This window comes from Gymnoscopelus braueri (assembly GCF_963280865.1).
Source record: "Gymnoscopelus braueri genome assembly, chromosome: 15".
Classification (NCBI taxonomy): Eukaryota; Metazoa; Chordata; class Actinopteri; order Myctophiformes; family Myctophidae; genus Gymnoscopelus; species Gymnoscopelus braueri.
Window position 1 is genome coordinate 46,903,192 of NC_137620.1, and position 27,500 is coordinate 46,930,691.

The 27,500-nt window shown below is 41.2% G+C and overlaps 2 protein-coding genes across 2 annotated transcripts in view; one reads left to right on the forward strand and one right to left on the reverse strand.

The window, feature by feature from the left end:
• plcb3 (phospholipase C, beta 3 (phosphatidylinositol-specific)) overlaps positions 1-27,500 on the reverse strand; it is a gene marked incomplete at its 5' end in the record, with an annotated part of 132,364 nt that overhangs the window by 49,252 nt on the left and 55,612 nt on the right.
• LOC308102176 (zinc-binding protein A33-like) lies at positions 7,965-9,479 on the forward strand (the record flags this gene model as incomplete). Its single annotated transcript, XM_080451776.1, has 1 exon — positions 7,965-9,479. The coding sequence occupies one exon, from the start codon at positions 7,965-7,967 to the stop codon at positions 9,477-9,479; it is 1,515 nt and encodes a 504-aa protein (XP_080307902.1).

A 27,500-nucleotide genomic window follows, 5' to 3' on the forward strand; every position in this document is an offset into this window, starting at 1 on the left:
CCCCGGAGACCAAGCCAACGAGTCCACCGCCAGCGTGTGTGTGTGTGTGTGTGTGTGTGTGTGTGTGTGTGTGTGTGTGTGTGTGTGTGTGTGTGTGTGTGTGTGTGTGTAAGTTAATAGTTTTCTTTACTGGCCACAGCACTTTCTGAGACTGTAGCCACACGTGTTTGTGTGTGTGTGTGTGTGTGTGTGTGTGTGTGTGTGTGTGTGTGTGTGTGTGTGTGTGTGTGTGTGTGTGTGTGTGTGTGTGTGTGTGTGTGTGTGTGTGTGTGTGTGTGTGTGTGTTTAGTACAGTTTATTCGAAAATAATCAACATACAGTTGAAACTTCACGATGCGCGTGTGCGTGTCTGTGTGTGTGTCTGTGTGTGTGTCTGTGTGTGTGTGTGTGTGTGTGTGTGTGTGTGTGTGTGTGTGTGTGTGAGTGTGAGTGTGCGTGTCTAGGGAGGCGGTTGTAAGCAGACAGGCACATACAGGTTCTGACTTGAGAAACATCCTATTGAGTAAGACCGTGGGTGAGTGTGTGTGTGTGTGTGTGTGTGTGTGTGTGTGTGTGTGTGTGTGTGTGTGTGTGTGTGTGTGTGTGTGTGTGTCTACACAAGTATGAGTGTCTTCACGTGTGAAGGTCGGTCGTCTTGGACCCGGAGAGCACATTCCTTGCATATCCTGGCCTGTGTGTGTGTGTGTGTGTGTGTGTGTGTGTGTGTGTGTGTGTTATTGTAGTGTGTAATATTTAGCCAGTCATTGCAGCATGGTCAGCCCATTCATCATTCAGTGATAAGCTGCCTGCAGGCTGGAAGCTACTCTGCACTTAAGTGTGTGTGTGTGCGTGCATGTGTGCGTGTGCACGTGTGTGTGTGTGTGTGTGTGTGTGTGTGCGCGCGCGCGCGTGTGTCAGTCACAGTGCAGTAGCCTTGGGAACCAACGGTCCCAGAACCAGTGGTGGAACTCAAATGTTTTACTTAAGTAAAAGTATCAATATTGCAATGTAGAAGTACTCTGTTACAAGTCAAAGTCTGGTGTTCAAAATGTACTTGAGTAAAAGTACAAAAGTATTGGTATCAAAATGTACTTAAAGTACCACGAGTAAAACTACTGAAATGTTTGAAAATAGCAGATCTACAGGCTCACAACGAGTCGCAATGTGACGCGTTGTGAGTTTGTAGATCTGCTATTTTCAAATAGCCTAGTTATAAAATAGGGCTAAAGTGGTTAATCTATGTTTTATGATGTGATAATTTATACCTGCAAATTAACAAGTGACTAAAGTTTTCAAATTATTGTAGTGGAGTAAAAGTACAATATTTGTCTCTGAGATGTAGTGGAGTAGAAGTAAAAGTATTGGAAATTGTAAATACTACAGTAAAGTACAAACACCTTAAAATTGTACTTAAGTACAGGACTTGAGTACATGTACTTAGTTACTTTCCACCGCTGCCCAGAACCATGTGGTCCATAGACGGCCTGATGAAGTCAAATGAAGATAACCCCAACATGATTGACCGCGCAGACCGAAGAGAAGATGTGTGTTTCAAACACTTCCAAGATTGTTCAAAAATCTTAAAAAACACAAGTTTGCAGCATGGCACTGCTATTTTTTGATAACCACTGTTTCTAAATCCTGAGTTATATATATACACACGTTTCAGGCCTCGACCCCCCTAGATAATCATATTTGAACGAACTGGGGACCGCCCAAAATAATCATATCTGAACTGGGGACCCCCCTCCCCCACCCTGACAAGCACTTGGAGTTGTAGACATTACATTTAGTTTGTCTCGTTTCCACAGATAAATAGACGATCTACAAGCTCACAACGCCTCGCAGAGGCAGGTGAAAGTTACAGCAGTGGATATGGTGTGTGATATGAGATTAAACCATTAAGACAGGGAACTCATCTGTCCGCTAAAAAGATGACAGCCATCAAGGGCTAGGCCATGTAGAATCGATTGCCTGCCTTAAGTAGAGGAACGCTGTGCTCTTCCTCAGAACGCAGATTACTGCCAATCTCCGCCAGGCCGGGTTGATGGCTTACGGCTCTATTTATCACTTTAACTCATAAATGACATTAATTGTCCACTAGAGACCAGCTGCCCATCCTCACTTTCTCCTCCCTTCCTCCCTTTCTTGTCTACCCAGGGCAATCATACTTTGGAAGTCAGTCATAGCCACTTGGAATGGGAAAAAATCTTAACTTATCAAAGAATGTTAACTAATCTTCTTAGAAGAATATGAAAATGTCAATGACAGTTGATAAAACCCAAAGTTTATATTATTATGTTGAACATTTTATTATTCTAGATTCTCATTTATAATTCTTATTCAAATAAAAGTTATTTCTTGAAAAACGAGTGTTTTTCTTTTCAAGAGTAGATTTTTTTTTATTAGACAAAAAGAATGTAAACATCACAGTTACATTTATAATACTTTTGTCTAAAAGGTCCGTCCAAAAAAGTCCTTGCGGACATGTTTCCGTTGAGGTCCTGATAATTAAATTAAATACAAATCAAATATTGAAGCGAATCGTGAGCTAAAAATCGAAGGCCAATCGAATAGTGTATTAGGCATATCGTGACACCTCTACCAAATTCAAATACATCATTTTGGGGGTCCTTGACATGGAAAAGTTGGAGCACCACTGATATAGCAACACACTAATATGATATAGAAAACATTTTTAGATATCTATTTGGCCCACGGACCCCCATCTCAAAATGTGTTGTTCCAGGGACCCCCCAGAACGGAGCAAAGATTTTCAAAGCGTGGCACTCTGTGCCGCGCTATGAGCTTGTATATCTGCTATTTTTTTAATAGCCAAAGAAATCTTAAAACGACACATAATGCGTTCCCGGTCTTGATGGCTTATGGCTATATTTATCACTTTAACTCATAAATGACATTAATTGTCCACTAGAGACCAGCTGCCCATCCTCACTTTCCCCTCCCTCCCTTCCTCCCTCCCTTCCTTTCTTTCTCTGCTTCCCTCTCCCCTCCTTTCCTCTGGCCTTTCTCGTCCCCTCTGCCATTCACTCTGGACCCATTAGACAAATATCAAAACACAATGAGCACACTGACACACCTTTCCTATGACGCCTGTCTGCATAAGTGTGTGTGTGTGTGTGTGTGTGTGTGTGTGTGTGTGTGTGTGTGTGTGTGTGTGTGTGTGTGTGTGTGTGTGTGTGTGTGTGTGTGTGTGTGTGTGTGTGTGTGTGAGTGAGTGAGTGTGTGTGTGTGTGTGTGTGAGTGTGTGTGTGTGTGTGTGTGTGTGTGTGTGTGTGTACTTGTATTAATAACTTGTGAGAGTCAAATGCTCCAACAATTCATTCACACAAACTGTGAGCAATATATATATATATATGTATATATATATATATATATATATATATATATATGTATATGTATATGTATATGTATATGTATATGTGTATATGTATATGTATATATATATATATATATATATATATATATATATATATGTATATATATATGTATATATATATATAAACACACACACACACACACACACACACACACACACACACACACACACAGAGTGTCTGTCAGTTGGAAACCTCCAAAACTGTTACTTTTTCAGGATTCAAATAAAAAAATAGCAAGCTCTAAACACGGCGAGAGAGAGCTTGTAGATCTGCTAGTTTTAATGCTTTTGAGTGACGCTGTAGTATGGATCAAGTAGGGCGTTAATTTATAATATGGAGATAAGAGATTTCTGCCTGACGATACATTGTATGTCTATGTATCTCTGTGTCTGTGTTACTGTGTGTGTGTTACTATACTTGTGAGGCCAGATATACACACAGGTATGGTCACATTTGAGTAATAGACATCGTGAGGAAAATGAGATTTAGAGATAGGTTTAAAACCAGGAATATATTCAGGTTTAGGGGTTAGGATTAAAGATCAGATATTTAGAGGTTAACTTTAAGGGTTGTGAGTTATGCCTGATTTATACTGAGTTGAACGCCAGTGTCAACTAACCGGAAACACAAAGAATGTGTGAGCTTGTAGATCTGCTATTTAGTGTGTGTGTGTGTGTGTGTGTGTGTGTGTGTGTGTCTAACGCATCAGCAGAGCTAGATAGATTTGCAGACCAATCAAGCTGGTATCAAGTGTCATATAATGACAGCCTGCAGGAAACAGATTGTGCAGTGGCACACACACACACGCACTTGCATGCGCACACAAACACACACACACACAAACAATCAAATAATACATAATTGTACAAGTCGACTCGAATGACTCACAAAGCACAAACAAACAGAAGTCAACTGAGGGGAATATACTATATCCCGCACGCACGCACGCACACACACACACACACACACACACACACACACACACACACACACACACACACACACACACACACACACACACACACACACACACACACACACACACACACACACACACACACACACACACACACACGTCGTGTTTACATGTAAGCAGAGAGGAACAGAGCGAGGCGTGGAGGTGAGGTCACCATACCTGACAGAAAAATAACTGAAATTTCTTACTTAAGTAAAAGTATCAATACGTGCAGTGTAAAAATACTCTGTTATAACAAGTAAAAGTCCGGAATTCAAAATGTACTTGAGTAAAAGTTTAAAAGCATGTGCATCAAAATGTACTTAAAGTACCAAAAGTAAAAGTACTCATTATGCAGAATGTCCCATTTCAAGTTTTCAAATGTATAAAAACCATTTGAAAATAGCAGATCTACAAGCTCACATGCATTGTGAGCTTGTAGATCTGCTATTTTCGAATGGCCGAAATGTATATCGCACTGAATTGGTTAATGTATGTTTTCGTATTAATAATCAAAATCTACAAAGTAACTAAAGTTTTCAAATAACTGTATTGGAGTAAAAGTACAATATTTGCCTCTGAGATGTAGTGGAGTAGAAGCATAAAGTACAGAAAATTTGAAATACTCCAGTAAAGGGAAAATACAGTACTTGAGTAAATGCACTTAAGTTACTTTACACCGCTGAATTACAATGCATGCACATTGTACAACATTAAAAATATAAACAAAACTACTGGACACTGGTCTGTATGTCTGTCTGACAGACAGACAGACAGACAGACAGACAGACAGACAGACAGACAGACAGACAGACAGACTCTCTCTCAAAATCCTCCGTTGGGCCGGATTGGACCACATTGCGTGCTGTATCTGGGCCGCCAGTTTGACAGGCCTGGTTTAAGTGGGTCATTATACACTATCAGAGAAAGATCTGGATTTATGCTGTGTGACAGCAATCACACTTTTATCATACAGTATGTACGCGCGCACGCACACGCGCACACACACACACACACACACACACACACACACACACACACACACACACACACACACACACACACACACACACACACACACACACACACACAGGGTGTGATACTGTACAGTTTAGTTTCTGCATGAGATACAGGAACTGGAGGTCTATACACGTGGTTACGTGCATGTCTGTGTGTGTCAGTGGTGTAAAGTAACTTAAGTGCATTTACTCAAGTATTATACTTACCGTAAGTACAATATTGAGATTATTTTTTTTTACTTTACTGGAGTATTTAAAAATGTCAGCACTTTTACATCTCAGAGGCAAATATTGTACTTTTACTCCACTGTAATTATTTGAAAAACATACATTAACCACTCACACATTGTGAGCTTGTAGATCTGCTACTTTTCAAAATATATATTTTTTGAAAACCTGTGAAATGGGACTTACTAATTCAGGGCTTTTACTTGTAACAGAGTATTTTTACATTGCAGTATTGATATTTTTACTTAAGTAAAACATTTGAGTACTTTTTCTACCACTGGTTGTGTGTGTGTGTGTGTCTGTGTCTGTCTGGCGCGTGTGTGTGCGTGTGCGTGTGCGTGTGTGTGTGTGTGTGTGACCGCGTGGGCGGGACATTAGGCTTTGTCTCATATCTGTGTTGTCAGGCAGAAACCTCACATCTCCATTATATTTAAACTTTTTTACGTTTTTATTGATAAATGAACGTCCTACTTCATCAGACAAAGAGTGTCACACAAAAGTAGTGAAAGTAGCCGATCTATAAGCTCACAGTGACGCGGTGTGAGCTTGTAGATCTGCTATTTTCACTAGTTTAAAATGTTTTTAAAATTATGATTAAAAAAAGGACATGCAATGTTTCCGCCCGACAACAACGAGGTCACATGACAGGGTCAGATAACAAAGGGTGGGCGGGGTCAGATAACAAAGGGTGGGCGGGGTCAAGGAGAGAAAAGCGAAAGCGACGGGGGAAAAAAGAACAATGAGGACAACGGAGGAAACAGTTACATTATCACCAGAAACACACACGCACTTCCTGCACACACACACACACAGACACACACACTTTCTCCATCCACAGGACACGTGTCACACAATGCTCACCCAGTGTGTGTGTGTGTGTGTGTGTGTGTGTGTGCGTGTGCGTGTGCGTGTGTGTGTGTGTGTGTGTGCGTGCGCGTGTGCGCTTGTGTGTGTGTGTCACATTTACAGAGTAACCAGTAGACATTAGCATTTGTGCTGACACTGAATGTCACTGTTATACAGACAGCATATTGTTTATATTTATAAAAGATCTATAAGTTTAATTCATGTAGTTATATACAGTAGCATACATTGGGAACTGGCGGCCCGAGGGCCACATGCGGCCCCACCTTCACTTATTGCGGCCCGCAGGTTAATATCAGAATAGTGATTATATTATTGATTTCAGCTGTTATGATTCCAAACATGCAAACATGACCCGCTTTAATTACTTCAGTCTATATTAGTAGCTTAATGACTAGTATTAAAAATGTATTGTCTTTTTTATGTCCAATGTATTTGTATTTAAGTTCATAAAGTTAACATAAAGTATAACTAAATGCATTTGAAATTAAATAAAAATGTTACTTTTCAGGATTCCAATTCTAAAATAGCATAAAAGAACTCTACCAAAACTATTCCAATTAAAAAATAGAAAAAATAGCAGATCTACAAGCTCAAAACGCGTCGCGCTGCGACACGTTTTGAGCTTGTAGATCGGCTATTTTTGCTATTTTATATACTTTTGTGTGACATAGAATGGCGAAAAAAGTTAAAATACAGAGAGACAGTATATGCAATGTGGCCCTCTGGAGTGAGTGTGGAACTATAGTGGCCCTCTGCATCATCAAAGTTGCATCACCCCTGTTATATGCAGTACATACAGAGTTCAATTGCTGGGAAACTTGTACTTATACACACACACTCCCAGTAGGCCATGGAAGAATCTACAGTAAAACCCAAAATGTTCAAATCAGCATCATTTCCCCCTGGATTTCTTGGATCATGACACACAACTCCTCATAGAGGCCCTGGCTAGCTCTGGTCCACAGCGCTAGGAGTTCTCCTTAAGCCATTTAATCCAGGAACAACACATCTGTGTGTCATTTGAATATTTCTTTGGCTATTCAAAAATTAGCAGATCTACAAGCTCATAGAGCTTGTAGATCTGCTAATTTTGAAAATGTGTGCAAATCTTTGAATACATATTTTGGTTAAAGCCAACATCTTTAACTCAAATTATTGCTTCTGGGGGTCCCTGGGGGTCCTTGTCATGAAAAAGGTGTCTAAAACATTTAAAACCATTGAACCTTGAACCTGTCCAGAGCAATCTAATCTTTTATTGTTTATCATCTTCCAATTAAATATTAACCAACGTCACCCTACTCACAGTGTATAGTTTCACACTTTGTACTCTGACTGCCACTTCATCCAGGTGATAATTCATGTTCGATCTCTTCGGTTTTTGGATTTTATCTTTGAAAGAAAAGCATTTGTTTCCTACTGAACAATACAGAAGTTGAAGGATTAACCACAGTACGTTGAAGTGGAATGTGAATTGGTGAGTCTTGCTATTTAAAGATACTTTGCAATCCAACAGAGATGGCAGAGAAACTCGCTCTGGTTGACAATGTCCTGACTTGCAAGATCTGCTCGGACACTTTTAAAGATCCTGTGACTCTAACCTGCAATCACAGCTTCTGTTGTGAATGTTTGAAAAACTTCTGGGATCAAGCTAAAAACAAGAACTGTCCCACTTGCAAGAGAAAATATTCAAAGGAAGACATTATTAACTTTAAACTGAAGGAATTAGCTGACTCTTATGTTGGGAGACTGAAAACTGAGTCATCTGAGGCGGTGTTGAGTTGTGAACATCCAGAGGAGCATCAACTGTTCTGTGAGGAAGAACAGAGAGCTGTGTGTCGTATCTGTGACTCCTCTCACCACCCTGGTCACAAGCTGGTTCCTATAGAACAAGCAGTCAACAAACTGAAGGTCCAACTGAAGTCTGACCTCAGGACTCTGAAGGACAAGATGACCAAATGCGAAAGCATAAAAACTACATACAATGATGAAGTGGTTCCACACAACAAGAAGCAGGTGGAGGCCACAGAGGAGCATATCAGAGATGAGTTTGAAAAGTTCAGACAGTTCCTGAAAGAGGAAGACGAGGCCAGACTGGCAGCTCTGAAGGAGGAAGAGGAGGAGAAGGAGAAGACTGTCAGCAGAGAGATGAAGAACATTCAGGGGCAGATGTCCTCTCTCTCAGACAGCATCTCTGCTGTAGAACAAGAGCTGCAGAAAGACAACATGTCATTTCTCAGCAGTTATAAACACACTCAGACCAGCGCCAGAGTCCAGTGTACACTGTCAGATCCACAGCTGAACTCAGGAGCTCTGATAGACGTGACCAAACACCTGGGAAACCTGAGCTTCACAGTCTGTGAGAAGATGAAGGAGAGGGTCAAGTTCACTCCTGTCACTCTGGACCCAAACACAGCAGCCCCATGGCTCTGTCTGTCTGAAGACCTGACCAGTGTGAGATGGACAGACACAAAGCAGCAGCTTCCTGACAACCCAGAGAGGTTCACCTGTCATGCTGATGTTCTGGGTTCAGAGGGTTTCAGTTCAGGAAAACACAGCTGGGAGGTAGAGGTTGGCGACCATCCTGCCTGGAATATAGGTTTGGCTAAAGAATCTGTGGACAGGAAGGGAGAGACATATGCCTCACCAGAATATGGAATCTGGTGTTTATATCAGCAGGATGGTGTCTATAAGAATGTGTGTGGTAAAACCATCTCACTGCAGATGAATCCTGAGAGGATCAGAGTTCAGCTGGACTATGACAGGGGGGAGGTGTCCTTCTACGACCCTGAAGACATGACTCACATCTACACTCATAAAGACACTTTCACTGACAAACTCTACCCTTATTTCTCTATTGGAAAGGCTGGTGATGCTGAAACCATTGATATTAAAATCTGTCAAGTAGAGACACGTCTCTCTGGGATGTTATCAGGCACAGACTTATGGGAGGTCAGGGGGTCAGATGGAAACAACAAAGGCACTAAAACACCAACAACAACAACAGCTGTCAAAAACTGTAAGCAGCAGTGAAATTAACCAATAATATGCAGAGGCTGGTGATGCTGAAACCATTGATATAAAAATCTGTTAAGTACCAGTGATTGAAGAAATACTCAGGTGTTCTACTTGAGTAAAAGTAAAAATACCACCGTGTTGAAATACTCTGTGAGTAAAAGTCCTGCACTCAAAAGCTTACTTAAGTGAAAGTACAAAACTATTAGGATGAAAATGTACTTAAAGCAGCAAAAGTCAAAGTAATCATTATGCATAGTAATGAATTTCACAATAATAAATATTACTTGATTGTATTGTAGAGCAATTATTGATGCTTTAACCACATTAACCCCTATTTAGGAAAATAACAGTTTATCAAAATAGTGAGTGTTTTGAGCTTGTAGATCAGTTATTTTTGTTATTCATTGTATGATGAAGTATATAGGACTTAAGCTGTTAATGTGTAGTTAATGATAAAGAAGAGTCTTATTTTAATGACTTTATATACTGTGACCCCTCCCCCATTCATCCTCATTTACATGTTGATTATATGTTAATCTCAATCTGTAAAGTTATTAAAAGTAAAACATAATGTTTTTAATCCTTTTATAGATGTAAATGTCCTTCATCATTCTAGAGTAGATCAATGATGATCTTTGTGTTGTAAATATAAATATATTGTTACTTCTTACATTTAATGATGTTATATTGACACTGAAACATGTCATTCATTTATCATTGTCATCATTAGTTCATTGGAACTCTGGCTTTAGTGTGGAGACTTTTATTTTGAAATAAAGTTTTAATCATGTAAATATTCTATTCTATTCTTCTGTACTGTGTATATATATACTTGTGAGGTCACATTTTACACATTTTACTTCATCAAACTAGAGTGTTGCACAAAAGTAGTGAAAATAGCAGATCTACAAGCTCTGCTATTTTCACTATTTCTGAAAAATATTATTCCATTTCCCAAAAAGTAACTGTTTGGAGACACAATGTTTCCATCTGCAACAACGATGTGACATGTATTAAAAAAACGTAAAATAATTGTTAAAGAATTATATTTTCTGGTTAAAAACCCCAAAAACATGTTAAAGGTTAAAGCTCTACAGTATATTATGATAGTAATCATTGCTATAGAGCAGGGGTTTTCAACCAGTGGTCCGGGGACCACCAGTGGTCCTTGAGGGGGTTCCAGGGGGTCCCCAGCCAAATTAATAGTTAGCAACCAAATTGACCCTTATGTGTCTGTAACTCTGAGAGTGTACAAATGGAACCATGAACACTGGTGATGGTGATACAGTGTAGATTGACCTAAATGGTTGAGTCCCTGGCATATCTTGTCAAATAGGGGTCAGTGGGCTAATATGTGTCAATTCGGGGGTCCTTGACGCCAAAAAGCTTGAAAACCACTGCTTTAGAATAGAGTGTTTGTTCAGTAACAGGAGTCTAAATGTCTCTCCAGCTCTTTAACCTATTAAGACCTGGAACGCATCTGTGTCACTTTAGATTTCTTTGGCTATTCAAAAATAGCAGATATACAAGCTCATAGCGCGGCACCGAGTGCAGCACTATGAGCTTGTAGATCTGCTGGTTTTTTTTTTTTTTAAACTGTTAGGATTTAGAAAACATTTTTAAGAATCGCCTCAGGTCTTAACTCATTCAGTGCCTGACTTATTTCTGGTTGTGTTGTCCCAGTGCCAGAGCCAAAAATTAATTGTAAAAAAAAAGTGCTCAGGAGCCGAGATACAGCCTTTTTCAGTAAGAAGTTAAACAAGAAGTGAATGGAGCAGCACATTTTCAAATCATGATATCTTGGGTTCTGAACAACAACAAAGTTTTTTTTATTTTTTTATGACGTTTTAGACGTCATGTGGCACTGAATGAGTTAAAGGGTTAATAAACAGAAAATACATGTTCAGGTACAGTAGGTGACACCATTCCAGCCAATCATTAGAGAGTATCCATTCATCAGCTTCATTTTTATAGTTCCAATGTTGTTTAAAAATGTCCTAGCATCATCACTTCCTATTCCACTAGTTTAATCTGTATCCTGACTGAGTTCTCTATCCTGATTGGATACAATCTGTATCCTGACCTGTAAATGTATTTTCTGTTTATTAAAGAGCTGTAGAGACATGGAGACTCCTGTTACTGAACTAACACTCTATAGCAGTGGTCTTCAACAGGGGGTCCGGGACCCCTAGGGGGTCCTCAGAGTCGCTAGTGGGGGGTCCTCCAAATCTTTGTGTGATTTACATTAACCACATGAACCCTAGCATCCCTACTCTGAGGGAAACATTAGCCAACAAATAGCAGATCTACAAGCTCACATGCGAGGTTGTTGTGAGCTTGTAGATCGGCAATTTTTTGGCAAAGAGGTTTGGTGTAGAAGGAAAAAAGAACAGACCAAGTACAGAGCCAGCGGTCAGATGTATTAAGAACTAAGGGTTTATGGTTAAATGTATTAAAATACACATTAACATGAATGTGTTACTTCTTGTAACTTAAGTAATGCAGATGTTTAAAAGAAGATGAGAAGAGAATTTAGAGGAAAGGGGAGCGAGGGGGGAGGAGGGGGGGGCACTGTGATCGCCCAGAACCCCCTTATGCCTGTCTGAATAACTTCCTGTTCCCACGCTCACAGAGAGAGAGAGAGAGAGAGAGAGAGAGAGAGAGAGAGAGAGAGAGAGAGAGAGAGAGAGAGAGAGAGAGAGAGAGAGAGACAGAGAGACAGACATTAGAAGTATTTTCGCAACAAATTAAGAAGCAAGTTGAAGAAGTTGACAAGGGAAATAAAAGAGTGAGGAAATGCCCTGATAAGTGACAAACAGACACAGAGAGAGGGAGGGAGAGAGACGGAGACATAGAGAGACAGATAGAGAGAAACAGAGACAGAGAGAGACACAGAGAGAGAGAGACACACACACACACACACACACACACACACACACACACACACACACACACACACACACACACACACACACACACACACACACACACACACACACACACACACACACACACACACACACACACACACACACACACAGAAAGTGAGATAAAAAGAGAGAACTGTTTTATACCAAGTGACTGCTAAAAAATGCAGCTTTTTGCTTCAACAGCTCTATACCAAGCTTTCCTTGGCAATGTAAACATGTACGTTCTCACGCCAATACAGCTTTGAAATGAATTGAATTGAGAGAAATAGACAGACAGACAGAGAGAGAGAGGGAGAGGGAGGGAGAGAGATAAGCAGAGAGAGAGAGGGAGAGAGAGAGAGAGAGAAAGATGGAGTGCAGAGGAGAGGAAGTGTCATCGCTTCGTTTATATTCTGCGGAAGAATAAAGTTTGTCACCCTGAGGGCTACCAGCTGTCTGAGAGAGAGAGAGAGAGAGAGAGAGAGAGAGAGAGAGAGAGAGAGAGAGAGAGAGAGAGAGACAGAGACAGAGACAGAGACAGAGACAGAGAGAAGACAAATGGATGGAGGGATTAGCCACAGGGAAAAAAGGGCAAGTAGTGAACAGTTAAGAGTGTGAAAAAAGGTATAAATAAGGACAGAGAAGTGAAGCTACACAGAGACCACAGAGGATTAGCTGTAGGCGGAACAAAATATATTTTGAGATGGGGGTCTGTGGCCAAATACATATCATTTGGGGGGGAAAAGTGGTCCTTGACATGGAAAAGTTGGAACACCGCTGATATAGAAACATACTGTTAGGATTTAGAACGCATTTTTAGATATGTATTTGACCCCCAAAATGTATTTGGCCGCCGACCCCACAGGGACCCCAACAGAAGCAAAGATTACAGTTAAAAATTCAGATTTGCGTGAAAGAATAGGTAAAAAAATGTGTTGGATGCAGCTTAAAGTGAACTTTACTCAGGTATCTAGTTTGTCGCCGTCTGACCTTCCTAGCCCGTGTTATAAAAAGAGAAAAACTGGTGAAAATGGGCAGAACTTAAATATAGAAAATCTGCTAAAGTGTCCGTTTTCAATATGTTTTGGTCATTATCTCTGGAACAGAAGGTCTAATCTGCTCAGTTCAAAGCGTATTGAATGCGTGACTTTGAGGACATTAAGCCCATAATGACTCGGGTTTTTGGGCCTACAATTATGGTAATTATTCGCCCAGTTAGGGCCAGGCCTTAATTTTCAGGCCTGTTGAGAACTCTAGACCACATAGGCGTGCATTGCACCAAGAATACGCTGGCCCGCCGAACGTGCTGAAACGTGAAGCTGGGGTTCTGGGATGAGGAAGCACTACTATGAAGAACGTCCTCAATGACTCCTCATAGTTGGTTCTGTTGCATGTGAATAAACACTCTGACAGGAAATAATGGAGCATCAGAGAGACTGAAGGGAGAATGGAGGAGAGAGAGAGCAGGAAACTACATGATGGGTGTGTCTGCATGTCACTGACAGTTAACTGTTATCAACACTGACTCAGGCTTTATAGGAAAACACACACACACACACACACACACACACACACACACACACACACACACACACACACACACACACACACACACACAGTTGATGATTAATTGTCAAGCAAATTCTTTGAACATGTAAATTATATTTCCGTTTTGCCTTTTAGGATCTTTTAGGATCTAGAAGTCCAGAAGCTTGTAGATCTGCTGTTTTTCTACATTTTTGAAAAATGGATCAATATTTGTCATCATTTTTTTATTTTGAATCACTATAACTCAAATATTTCAGATGAGACAATGATGTAATAATTACGCACACACACGCACGCACGCACGCACGCACGCACACACACACGCACACGCACGCGCACGCACACGCACTAAGGCTGCAACAACTAATCGATTAAAAATCGATTACTAAATTAATCAAATCTAATTACGAATTTGATAATCGATAATCGAAAAAAAAATGTTTTAATCAAATCAAGGAGTCAGAAGAAGATAAAAGGTACCATAAGGTGGCTTTTATTTATTTTGATATGTATTTTATGGGTAGTAGCTTAATCAGCAGCTGAGCAAAATTGTATAACATGTACTTTTTAATTAATTATTCATCTGTATTGTCTTTATTGTTAGATAGAACATGCTAAAACAACCTAAAATCTAAATTATAAGGTAATTGCTAAATAAGTGCGATAATCCGATTAATCGATTAATCGTTAAAAAAAACGACGATTCATCGATTATGGAATTAATCGTTAGTTGCAGCCTTAACACGCACACACACACACACACACACACACACACACACACACACACACACACACGCACACGCACACACATCGAAGCTCTTGCGACCAGGAACTCAAAATATGATACAAAAAAGGAGAGAGGCCAAACACTGAGATGGAACTGAGAAAGAAGGAGAGAGAGACAGAGAAAGAGAGAAACTGATGGATGGACGGACAGAGGAGAGGAAAGGCGGGAAGTGTCAAAGCCGGTCACTATTTAGAGAGAGAGAGAGAGAGAGAGAGAGAGAGAGAGAGAGAGAGAGAGAGAGAGAGAGAGAGAGAGACAGATGGAGTGACAGACTGTTGATAAGACAGAGGAAGAGCTCTGTGTTAAACAGGTGACACAGGAATGAAGGATGGAGACGAATGATGGAAAAACGACAGGAAAGGAAGGATGAGAGGAGCAGGAGAGGAGAGGAGGATGTAGACAACTCAGGAGAAACACCAGAGAGAGAGACAGCTGACAGGAGGGCAGGGGTCTTCAACGTTTTCCAGGCCAAGGACCCCTTAGCTGAGACAGAGATGAAGCAGGGACCCCTTAGCTGAGACAGAGATGAAGCAGGGACCCCTTAGCTGAGAGAGAGATGAAGCAGGGACCCCTACACTATTGGATTCATGTTAACCATTCAAAAATGCGGCACCGGGTGCCGCGCTACCAGCTTGTAGATCTGCTATTTATTTTTTGAAAAATCTTGAACATTTTTGATGACCGGTAGCGGTTCTGGTAGGAGAGCTTTGTGTCCTTTGTGTCTCCTACCGGAACCGCTGCCTACCGGTCCGCTGGTCATCAAATTATTGGCTTAGAAATGACACAAAAACTAAAACATATTATGAATTCAAGTCTCCATTCCATGGGGTGACTGGTCCATAGAAGATTTTTTTTCCTGAACTATCCCTTTAAGAGTTTCATAATTCAACATTTACAAAATGTTTTTCATTCAGTGTGTGTGTGTGTGTGTGTGTGTGTGTGTGTGTGTGTGTGTGTGTGTGTGTGTGTGTGTGTGTGTGTGTGTGTGTGTGTGTGTGTGTGTGTGTGTGTGTGTGTGTGTGTGTGTGTGTGTGTGGGTGTGTGTGTGTGTGTGTGTGTGTGTGTGGGTGTGTGTGTGTGTGTGTGTGTGTTCATGTCTGAGTGTCCTAAATGGAGGACAACGTATAAAAGTGTCTTCTTTTTTTTTGTCTTTTTTACACGAGGAACTCTCCAGCCTCCTTCTTTTTCCCAGGAGTCAGATGTAACTTGCTCACCGTCTGAAGTGATGTTTTTCTGGGTCAGAAACAGGTGTCTTCATGTCCTTGCATGACTTTGACTAGAGACGGTATAAAGTGGGCCAAGTCATCCAACACCTCTGTCTGCAGAGACACCCATATTATCCTACACTTCAACACAACGCTCTGTCTGCAGAGACACCCATATTATCCTACACTTCAACACAACACTCTGTCTGCAGAGACATCCATATTATCCTACACTTCAACACAACGCTCTGTCTGCAGAGACACCCATATTATCCTACACTTCAACACAACACTCTGTCTGCAGAGACACCCATATTATCCTACACTTCAACACAACACTCTGTCTGCAGAGACATCCATATTATCCTACACTTCAACACAACGCTCTGTCTGCAGAGACATCCATATTATCCTACACTTCAACACAACACCTCTGTCTGCAGAGACATCCATATTATCCTACACTTCAACACAACGCTCTGTCTGCAGAGACATCCATATTATCCTACACTTCAACGCAACACCTCTGTCTGCAGAGACACCCATATTATCCTACACTTCAACACAACACTCTGTCTGCAGAGACACCCATATTATCCTACACTTCAACACAACACTCTGTCTGCAGAGACATCCATATTATCCTACACTTCAACACAACGCTCTGTCTGCAGAGACACCCATATTATCCTACACTTCAACACAACCAGTCATTTCTTAATACAATAAGACCGGGAACCCATCTGTGTCATTTTAAGATGTCTTTGGCTATTCAAAAAATAGCAGATCTACAAGCTCATAGCTCATGATTTTTTTTTATCGTGGGAACTTTGAATGTACGTAATTTATGTTTTAAAGCGAACATTTTTAACGTCGATCAGTACTTCTTGGGGGGTGCCTGGAACAAAATATTTTGAGATGAGGGTCCGCGACCAAATACATATCATTTTGGGGGTCCTTGACATGAAAAAGTTTGAGCAACACTGATATAGCAACATACTGTTTAGAAAACATTTTTAGATATGTAATTGGCCGCGGACCCCCATCTCAAAATGTTGTTTTCCAAGGACCCCCAGAAGCACAGATTTGAGTTACAAATGTTCGCTTTAAAAATACATATTATATTTAAAGATCTGCAAAAACTTTCACGATAAAAAAATAAATAGCAGATCTACAAGCTCATAGTGCGGCACTCTGTGCCAAATTCATGTCAAAATGATATGAATTTGGCCACGGACCCCCCCTCTCAAAATACGTTTTTTCCAGGGACCCCCAGAGGCACAGTTTGGAGTTAAAAATGTTCAGCCTCCACTCCTCCGGCCCTAAATCAATCCAAATCACAGCTCAAATTAATATAAAGCCAGGAGTCTGTCCTTTAATGGGTTAACCTCTGGTTGACATTTGACCTCTGAGGTCAGGTCAGAGAGTGGAGACAGAGAGCGAGAGAGAGAGAGAGAGAGAGAGAGAGAGAGAGAGAGAGAGAGAGAGAGAGAGAGAGAGAGAGAGAGAGATAGACAGAATACTGTATGCCATGTAAAACATGTTGGGAGCCTCTAAGAAGAGAAGTGGGCTCCATCATGGGTCCAGAATTAGCCGTAGCATCATCAGTGTAAAAAAAAACTCTATTAATTATGAAGCCGTATTAATTATAATCAGTAATAATAGCAGGATATCTGTGCTGTCCTGGTTCTCTCTCCAACCACAGAACCATGGAACTCCCTCAGGGTCAACTCGCTCAAACGGAGATAAAAAGACACACTCCGTGATCGTAGGGTAGAGAACAGTGTTGATTTATTCAACTAAAACTATGAAACTATGAAAAATGTTGGTCGACAACCTTTTTTCACTGATGAAAACTAAATAAAAACTAAGCTATGATGACTAAAACTAAGACTAAATATACTGACAATTTCGTCAACAAATAAAACTAGACTAAAATGTTAGTGAGGGAACTAGTGGAGAAGAGATCCAGTAGAACTAAAAGACAAGTCAGTTTATGTTTGGTTGTGCTCGGGGTGTTGCGCTCTGAAAATAGCAGATCTACAAGCTCACAACGCGTCGCACTGCGACGCGTTGTGAGCTTGTAGATCTGCTATTTTCAGCATGCAACCAAGCGAAAAAATCTGCCATTATGACGCCACCAAGGCACCGACAACATACATTTTAGTCGACTAAATCAACTGTAGATTTAGTCGACTATAATGTTATGATATTTAGTCGACTAAAACAGGCAAAAAGTAAAACATTTCAGAATGACTAAAATATGACTAAAACTAAATGGAATTATATTCAAAAGACTTTGACTTTGCTGTCAAAATTAACACTGGTATAGAAGCTGGGTTGTCTATCACACAAATTATTGTTTGGGGAGGGGGAAAAAAGGAAAACTATACTTGATAAGAGATAGAACAATTGCATGAATTCAAACATATTAAGTAAATCATTTCGTAAATAAAATAAATACAATAATTTCCATTAATAAAATTAGACATTTAAGTTGTAGTGAAAATAGCAGATGCACAAGTTCGCAACGCGCCGCGAAGCGGCATGTCCCATTTCACAAGTTTTCAAATGTAGCCCACCCAAAAAAAATATTTTGAAAATAGCAGATCTACAAGCTCACAATGCGTTGCATCGCGACGCATTGTGAGCTTGTCGATCGGCTATTTTCAAATGGCCGAAATGTAAATAAAAGGGCTGAAGTGGTTAATGTATGTTTTTTAATAATAATCTAAATCTACAAAGTAACTAAAGTTGTCAAATAATTGTAGTGGAGTAAAAGTACAATATTTGCCTCTGAGATGTAGTGGAAATACTCCAGTAAAGTCAAAGTACTTCACACCACTGATACTGTAGGGTGTAATAATGTTCTCTGGCTCATAGGTGTAATAAACAGAGGAATGTGTTTATCTATACTGTAGGGCCATTGTCTTCAGCCTTATATAGACATGATAGTGGATGGAACCTTTGTACCTTACAGTATGTAACTAACTCACTGTAATGACTATCACTGTCAAATACACACTGTTCCCTTACCTCTGAGAGCGTATACCCATGGAACCAGATGGCAGTGGTGGAAAGTAACTAAGTACATTTACTCAAGTACTGCACTTGAGTATGTGCAATTTTTGGTACTTTTACTTCTACTCCACTACATCTCAGGAAAATATTGTACGTTTTACTCAACTACAATTATTTGGAAACTTTAGTTACTAGTTACTTTGTAGATTTTGATTATTATTACGAAACACACATTAACCACTTCAGCCCTATGTACATTTCGGGCCATTTGAAAATAGCAGATCTACAAGCTCACGCATTGTGAGCATGTAGATCTGCTATGTTTTATACATTTGAAAACTTGAAACGGGACATTCTGCATGATGAATTTTGGTACTTTAAGCATATTTTGACACCAATACGTTTGTACTTTTACTCGAGTAAATGTTCAATTCCGGACTTTTACTTCCAACATTGAGTATTTCTACATTGTGGTATTGATACTTTTCCTCAGGTAAAGAATTTGAGTGCTCACACACACACACACACACACACACACACACACACACACACACACACACACACACACACACACACACACACACACACACACACACACACACACACACACACACACACACACACACACACACACACACACACACACACACACACACACACACAGTCAGTGTGCTGCTGGTCGTCTTTCTTTAAGAGCAGAGAGTCTAACTCTGTCAGAGAACTGTGTCACGTATGAACCTCAGGCTACCAACGTCCTACTGTCCCACTACTGTAGATGTGTACATGCACACACACACACACACACGCACACACACACACACACACACACACACACAGACACATGCACACACACACAGACACACACGCGCGCAAAAGCACGCGCACATTTTAATTCCACATTTTAACAAATTACATCACCATGTGTGCACGTGTGTGTGTGTGTGTGTGTGTGTGTGTGTGTGTGTGTGTGTGTGTGTGTGTGTGTGTGTGTGTGTGTGTGTGTGTGTGTGTGTGTGTGTGTGTGTGTGTGTGTGTGTGTGTGTGTGTGTGTGTGTGTGTGTGTGTGTCTGTGTGCGTGTGTGTGTGTGTGTGTGTGTGTGTTTGTTTCCCGGCACTCAAACAGACGAACACATGCAAACACATGACCCAGAATTCATTGACTGTCTAGTGTCTACTTACCTAACTGCCAACCAACCAACCTACATACCTACATACCTACATACCTACCTCGTCCGACCTCCATCGTCCATAGTATTGTATTGTATTTTTAGGTGAACTACTCATTTAATGCATGTTTTGTTCAACAACAAGAAAAATCTGCAGTAAAAAGTGCAATGTTTGCCTCTGACTTAGAAGAAGTAGAAGTATAACATATCAATGAAATAGTAAAGTACCTTCACATTACTTAAAAGTACCTCATAATTGTACTGTACTCAAGTAAAAGTACTCGGTTACTTGGTTTCTTTCCATCAGGGCATGCACACACATGTTCATTACAGTATGAGACAACACTGTCTGTCTGGATAGATCAACATGCATGACATACCATACATGCCTTATATGAGAGAGAGAGAGAGAGAGAGAGAGAGAGAGAGAGAGAGAGAGAGAGAGAGAGACACATGCCTTATGAGAGAGAGAGAGAGAGAGAGAGAGAGAGAGAGAGAGAGAGAGAGAGAGAGAGAGAGAGAGAGCGAGACAGACATACAGTGTCAGAGAGACAGACAGACAGACAGACAGACAGACAGACAGACAGACAGACAGACAGACAGACAGACAGACAGACAGACAGACAGAATGAGACAACACAGACATCACAGGATGGGGGGAAGGAGAGTAAAGAATAATTGAGGGATAGATTAATGGACATACAGAGGCCACAGGAGAGGGAGAGAACACGGAACGGACTGATATAACGGAGGGAGAGAGAGAGAGAGAGAGAGAGAACACAGGATGGAGTGATAGAAGGGAGTGCTAGACAGAGGATAGAGTGATAGATGGAGTGATATTTCACTTTCAAACATGTCTGGGGTCATTGTATGGTCTACTCAGACTTCTGTGTTTAACCACACACACAGTTTATTAGTTGCTCGATTCAGTATTTAGATATTTGATATTCATTTTATCAGACACGCCCCCTTCCTATACAAACCCATTGTAACTTCAAACTCCATTTTAACCATGTTAGATTCATTGAAAACCCCTGTCCTTGGTTCTAGTGACTGATATTGTCCTTCTAATTTTTTTTATTTTATTTTTACATTTTCTTAAAGAATAATAAAGAAACTATGAAAAAAGTCATTGTAAAAACACAGCCCCCTCACGCATTAGAAGGACAATATCATTCACCAGAACCAAAGGACGGATGTTTGAAAGTAAACTATCTCTTTATAAGACCTATATAGCTGTACTGCACTTCATGGTGACAAAAAGCAAAAAATAGCCGATCTACAAGCTACCACGTTGTGTCACAACGCACTGTGCTACAGTAGCTTCTAGATTGGCTATTTGAGCTTTGTTATTATGGTGAACATTAACTGTTCACTCCAAAAAGCACTCAAATTGCAATAAAACATCTCAATCTCTGTGTCTTTAGACTATTTATATGTTGGACATGTTTTAACATGTCACATATGTTGTCTGTCTCCATGTTAGACATGGAGCAAAATAAACACAAATCCACAAACTTCTAAAAGTCACGTCGAAAGAGTTTAAACCATTCACACCGGGAAGGCATCTGTGTAACCACTTAAACCATTATTTGATACTTTGCTATTGAGAAATAATAGATATACAAGCTCATAGCGCGGCACTGTTGGCTCTACGGCAAGGCTAGCCACCTGTAAGCGTGCATGTGTGTGTGTGTGTGTGTGTGTGTGTGTGTGTGTGTGTGTGTGTGTGTGTGTGTGTGTGTGTGTGGAAACAACCATCCAGTGAACATGAGAGTGTAGAACGGAACAGACAGATGAGAGGGAGGGAGAGAAACGGAGAGAGGGATGACATCTGGGAAGAGTGAAATGCTGGAGCAGATAACATGATATGTAGAGAGAGAGAGAGAGAGAGAGAGAGAGACAGAGAGAGAGAGAGATAGAGAGATACAGAGAGAGAGATAGAGAGATACAGAGAGAGAGAGAGAGAGAGAGAGAGAGATTGCAAAGTTGCATGCCACACAGCTATGTCAACACATGTCTTCATACATACTGTACATTTCTTAGTTTCGATAGCTTCATTTTCACACTCGCGTTGGCAATGTAAACATATTATGTTTCTCATGTCAATAAAGAGAGAGAGAGAGAGAGACACAGAGACAGACAGAGAGAGAGAGTGAATTGATAGAGTTAATGTGTGCCAGTCAGTCAGTCAGTCAGATATTTGAGACGTTGCACAAACGTCATTAACGTCCTTAACTAGAGTTGATGTTGATGTCATTTGTGCACTTAGGACCGGACAGCAGAGTGTGTGTGCGTGCGTGCGTGCGTGCGTGCGTGCGTGCGTGCGTGCGTGCGTGCGTGCGTGCGTGCGTGCGTGCGTGCGTGCGTGCGTGCGTGCGTGCGTGCGTGTGCGTGTGTGTGCGTGCGTGCGCGTGTCACCAATGGACCCTTCGCTAAACCCCACCCCAAAAGCGATTGTCCAATGCCAGCTTAGAAACCGTTGTTAGCCTGGCACAGGTCTGGCAAGCTTTCGTCACCTGCCATAGCTGTCAGTGTTATTTCACCCGCACACACACACACACACACACACACACACACACACACAATAATTTGCAACATAATAGCAAGAACAGGAATAATACCACGATAACGCAATGGTGACTAATGACTATGAACCAGGCAGCAACAGATTCCACGTACCCAAAACCGTTGGAGGGTTATTTTCCCAAGCTGAAATCTGCGTTTAAACTGCAAGGCTGCATGGTTGTGTTGTTGAACACATACACAGTTTAACGTCGGGAAAGTTACACGACTCACTCGCCCAGGTGGTGTCACTAATCACCGTAATCATAACAAAATTCAGAATCACATCGCTGCCTGTTTCGGATTCCGCACGTTAAAGTATATTTATTCATTTGTTCGTCTATTTATTAACTGCTACTGTAGTCTTACCCTGCGGTACATGAAAACTCCCGTTACAGTCATGGATCAACTTCAACCTGGTGTTTGCACTTTCTCCATTTACGGTCCGTACATCTATAGAAACGTTCTGATTTCAAATATAAATTGCTTACCCTATGGCCACGGATGTTAAAATGATGCACGGGACTCTCAAAAGTATCCGTATATTCTGTATTGTTCAATAAAAAGCATTTTAATCCGATCGGTGGCCATTTTCTCATAGAGTTATAATGTATCAGAGTGCAATACACCTACCAACCGATAGGGTCGCTTGGTTGAAAGTATATGGAGAAAATGGCCACTGATCAGATTAAAATGCTTTTTATTGAACAATACGGATGATACGGGTACTTTTGAGAGCCCGTACATAAATGTAACATCCGTGGCCATGGGATAAGCACTTTATATGAACGTTTCTGTAGATGTACGGGCCATAAATGAAGAAAGTGCAAACACCAGGTTGAAGTTCATCCATGACGGTCGAGACAGACGACCGTCGTGTATCCATGGCTATTACTCCCTCTAACATTTCCCATGTTTTTAGTTTATTGAAATAATGCCATGCACATTTGTCCAGTGCATAGCCTACTGCATTTTTAAGGGGAAAAGCCGTCATTTAACATGCAAGTCAATGGGTGAGAAGCAGAGAGTGCCAGGCGCTGCCAGGCCTGGGTGTGACTAACTTCGCACCACCAGAGTGGAGTGGGTGGGGCTTAGCGAAGGGTCCATTGCATTGCCTGCAATGTGTGTCACCAACTTTCACCACTCATCCATTGCAGACAGACAGACAGACAGACAGACAGACAGACAGACAGACACTGTGCTTGCTCGTATAATATCCACGACCCATACGAGTTTGGGTTTTGACGGGTTTTATTTTTGTCACTTGGGTCCGGCTTGGTTCAGATTCTATCACTACGAGACCCCGGGTTCTGTTTATCAACACCCGAGCGAACCACCCGTACGCAGCGCTGATTAGTTGATGCAGTCAGCTGTGTAAAGCTTCATTTGTGCTTCGCTGTATGGCGGTGTTGTTGCGTATCGAAAATAGCAATAGACATACAAGCTCACAACGTGGCGCGTTGCGACGTGTTGTGAGCTTGTAGGTCTGATATACGGCAAATGAAGCTTTACACGACTGACTGTCTGTGAGGCACACAGCAGCAGCAGGCTGTGTGTGTGTGTGTGTGTGTGTGTCAGTGTGTGTGTGTGTGTGTGTGTGTGTGTGTGTGTGTGTGTCAGTGTGTGTGTGTGTGTGTGTGTGTGTGTGTACTCACCATGTTGCTTCCACCGGTCCAGTACAGGAAGAAGCCATCAGGGTCCACCTTCAGGGTGATCAGGGTGGGGGGCCCGCTGTTAGGCTCCTGAGAAACACAGCACAGCATGGACAGGGTTAACAGGGGAGGAACGTACACACACACACACACAGAGACACAGAGACACACACACACACAGAGACACACACACACACAGAGACACACACACACACACACACACACACACACACACACACACACACACACACACACACACACACACACACACACACACACACACACACACACACACACACACACACACAATACCAGTGGTTCTCAAACTTTTCAGGCTGTGACCCCCCAAAATAATCAAAACACCCCCTCCCCCCCCAAAAAAGAAAAAAATCATATTTAAACTGGGGACCCCCCCCCCCCCCCCCCCCCTGACAAGCACTTGGAATTGTAAGAGTTGAGGCATTACATTTATTTTGACTCGGTTCCACAGATACATATTGTGAAAATAGCAGATCTACAAGCATGTACGTAGAGCAGCTATTTTCACTATATTTACCTCTTTCTTATATGATATTTTTAAATATAAAAAAAAAAAATAGAAGATCTACAAGCTTAGCATAGCACGGCACTCTGTACCGCACTATGAGCTTGTAGATCGGGGCGGCAGTGGCTCAGGGGTAGAGCGGGCCGGGTGGGAACCGTGAGGTTCCCAGTTCGATCCCGGGCTCCCCCAGAGTCAGTGTAGAAGTGTCCTTGAGCAAGACGCTGAACCCCTGATTGTTCCCGACGAGCAGGTTGGTGCCTTGCATGGTTTCCTCTGTCATCGGTGTGTGTGTGTGTGTGTGTGTGAATGTGTGTGAATGTGTGTGTGAATGGGTGAATGTAACGCACAATCTATGTAAAGCGCGTTGGATCAAAGCGTTATATAAATGCAGCATTTACCATTTAGATCTGCCATTTTTTTTTAATGGCCAAAGTATAAAATAATGGTATAAAAGTGGTTACACTGATGCGTTCCTCGGTATGAAAGGGTTAATGAACTGTCACTATACTGCGTGTTGCTATGTGACCGACATGGCAACACGTTGCATCAGCACAGCACCCATAAGAACATTTGCATTAAACTGACCACATGCACCGTTTAGAACTCCTAGGAAATGTATGGGTGCTACGACAGAACGCTACGTGCAGAAGAACACATCACCACCCTGGATGAACGTGTTACCAACAAGCATCTGGATGGGTGCTGTGCAAAATATCAGTTAATTTTCGCTTTAAAAAAATATGAATATTCAAAGATATGCACACTTTTTCAAGGTTTTTCAAAAATAGCAGATCTACAAGCTCATAGCGCGGCACTCGGTGCCGCGCTATGAGCTTGTAGATCTGCTATTTTTGAATAGCCAAAGCATAAGTGGTTAAAAATGATTGTGACGCTATATTAACTAATTTTGCTGGGGACCCCCTGGCACTCCCTCAAGGACCACTGGTGGTCCCCGGACCACTGGTTGAAAACCACAGGTGTAAAGCAACTAAGTACATTTACTCGAGCACTATACTTAAGTACAATTTTGAGGTATTTTTACTTGCAAATATTATACTTTTACTCCACTACAATAATTTGAAACCCTTAGTTACTAGTTACTTTGTAGAATGTGATTATTGTTATAAAACATTACTTCAGACCTACAGTATATATATTTCAGACATTTGAAAATAGCCGAGCATTACCAACAAGCATCTGTATGAGGGGGGGGGGGGGTGTGAGTGAGAAGACAGCAGCCCTGTCATTTTAGATGTCTTTGGCTATTCAAAAACAGCAGATATACAGGCTGCCACGATATGAGCTTGTAGATCTGCATTTTTATTTATTTTTATCGTTACAATTTGTGCAAATCTTTGAATATACACATATTTTTTAAGCAAACATTTGTAACTCAAATCTTTGCTTCTGGGGGATTCTACAAAAATGTCGCTATAGTGTCAGTGGTTCTCGGTCTTTTTCATGTCAAGGACCCCCAAAATGATGTGTATTTGGCCACGGACCCCCAATGACAACATGAGGCTTTCAGACAGTCGAACTAGTGCTGTGGGAACCAACACACACTGGCACGTGGATCGTGAGGGTGTCCCTACACATTCCTTCCTTACGTGCATGTAGTGCATGTACGTGCATGTACGTGCATGTACGTACATGTACATGCATGTAGTGCATGTACATGCAGGGATAAGAAGGTACTTTTACTTTTATGAGGAATGTATGTAACATTTTATGTAGGGTATATACTGTATCTCTAGAAATGTTAACTGCAGTCCTTCAATGTGTTTCCTACTCAAGACAAAACAGTTGATTTGTGTCTTTAACTCATTCAGTGCCATGCTTATTTATGGAATTTTGGTTCTGAGTGCCACAACCAAAATTAATTGTAAAAAAAAAGTGCTTAGGAGCCGAGATACAGCCTTTTTCAGTCAAAAGTTAAACAAGAAGTGAATGGAGCAGCAAATCTTCAAATCATCATATCTTGGGTTCTGAGCAAAAAAAAAAAGATTTTTTTTTATGACGTATTTGACGTAGTGTGGCACACGGGGCGTCAGGCCTCATGACGTATTTGACGTATTGTGGCACTGAAAGAGTTAATTACAGCTATCCTTCCTGTTTAGAGTCACGTTCCTGTAGCTTCTGTGGAGATGGGACACACACACACACACACACACACACACACACACACACACACACACACACACACACACACACACACACACACACACACACACACACACACACACACACACACACACACACACACACACACACACACACACACACACACACACACACACACACACACACACACACACACACACACACAGTTTGGAAGGTGTAGAGAGCAGAGTGCAAAACGTCTCCTAAAGAGTTGTGTCCCCAAGCTGCCTGTAGGCTGTTATTCACAGGTCACCATGACCTGTGAATAACAGCCTACAGGCTGATTTATATCATAGCATATATATATAAACATAACACATATATAAATATTATTAGTTATATAAATATTTATTTATATATAATAGCCCAGGTTTATTCTCTCTTTAAGTGTCTATTTTTGTCCAGTAACATTTCATCACCTGTTATTCAAAAAGAAGAAAAAGTGTTCTAGTAAAGTGATTCTCAATATTTATTTTATG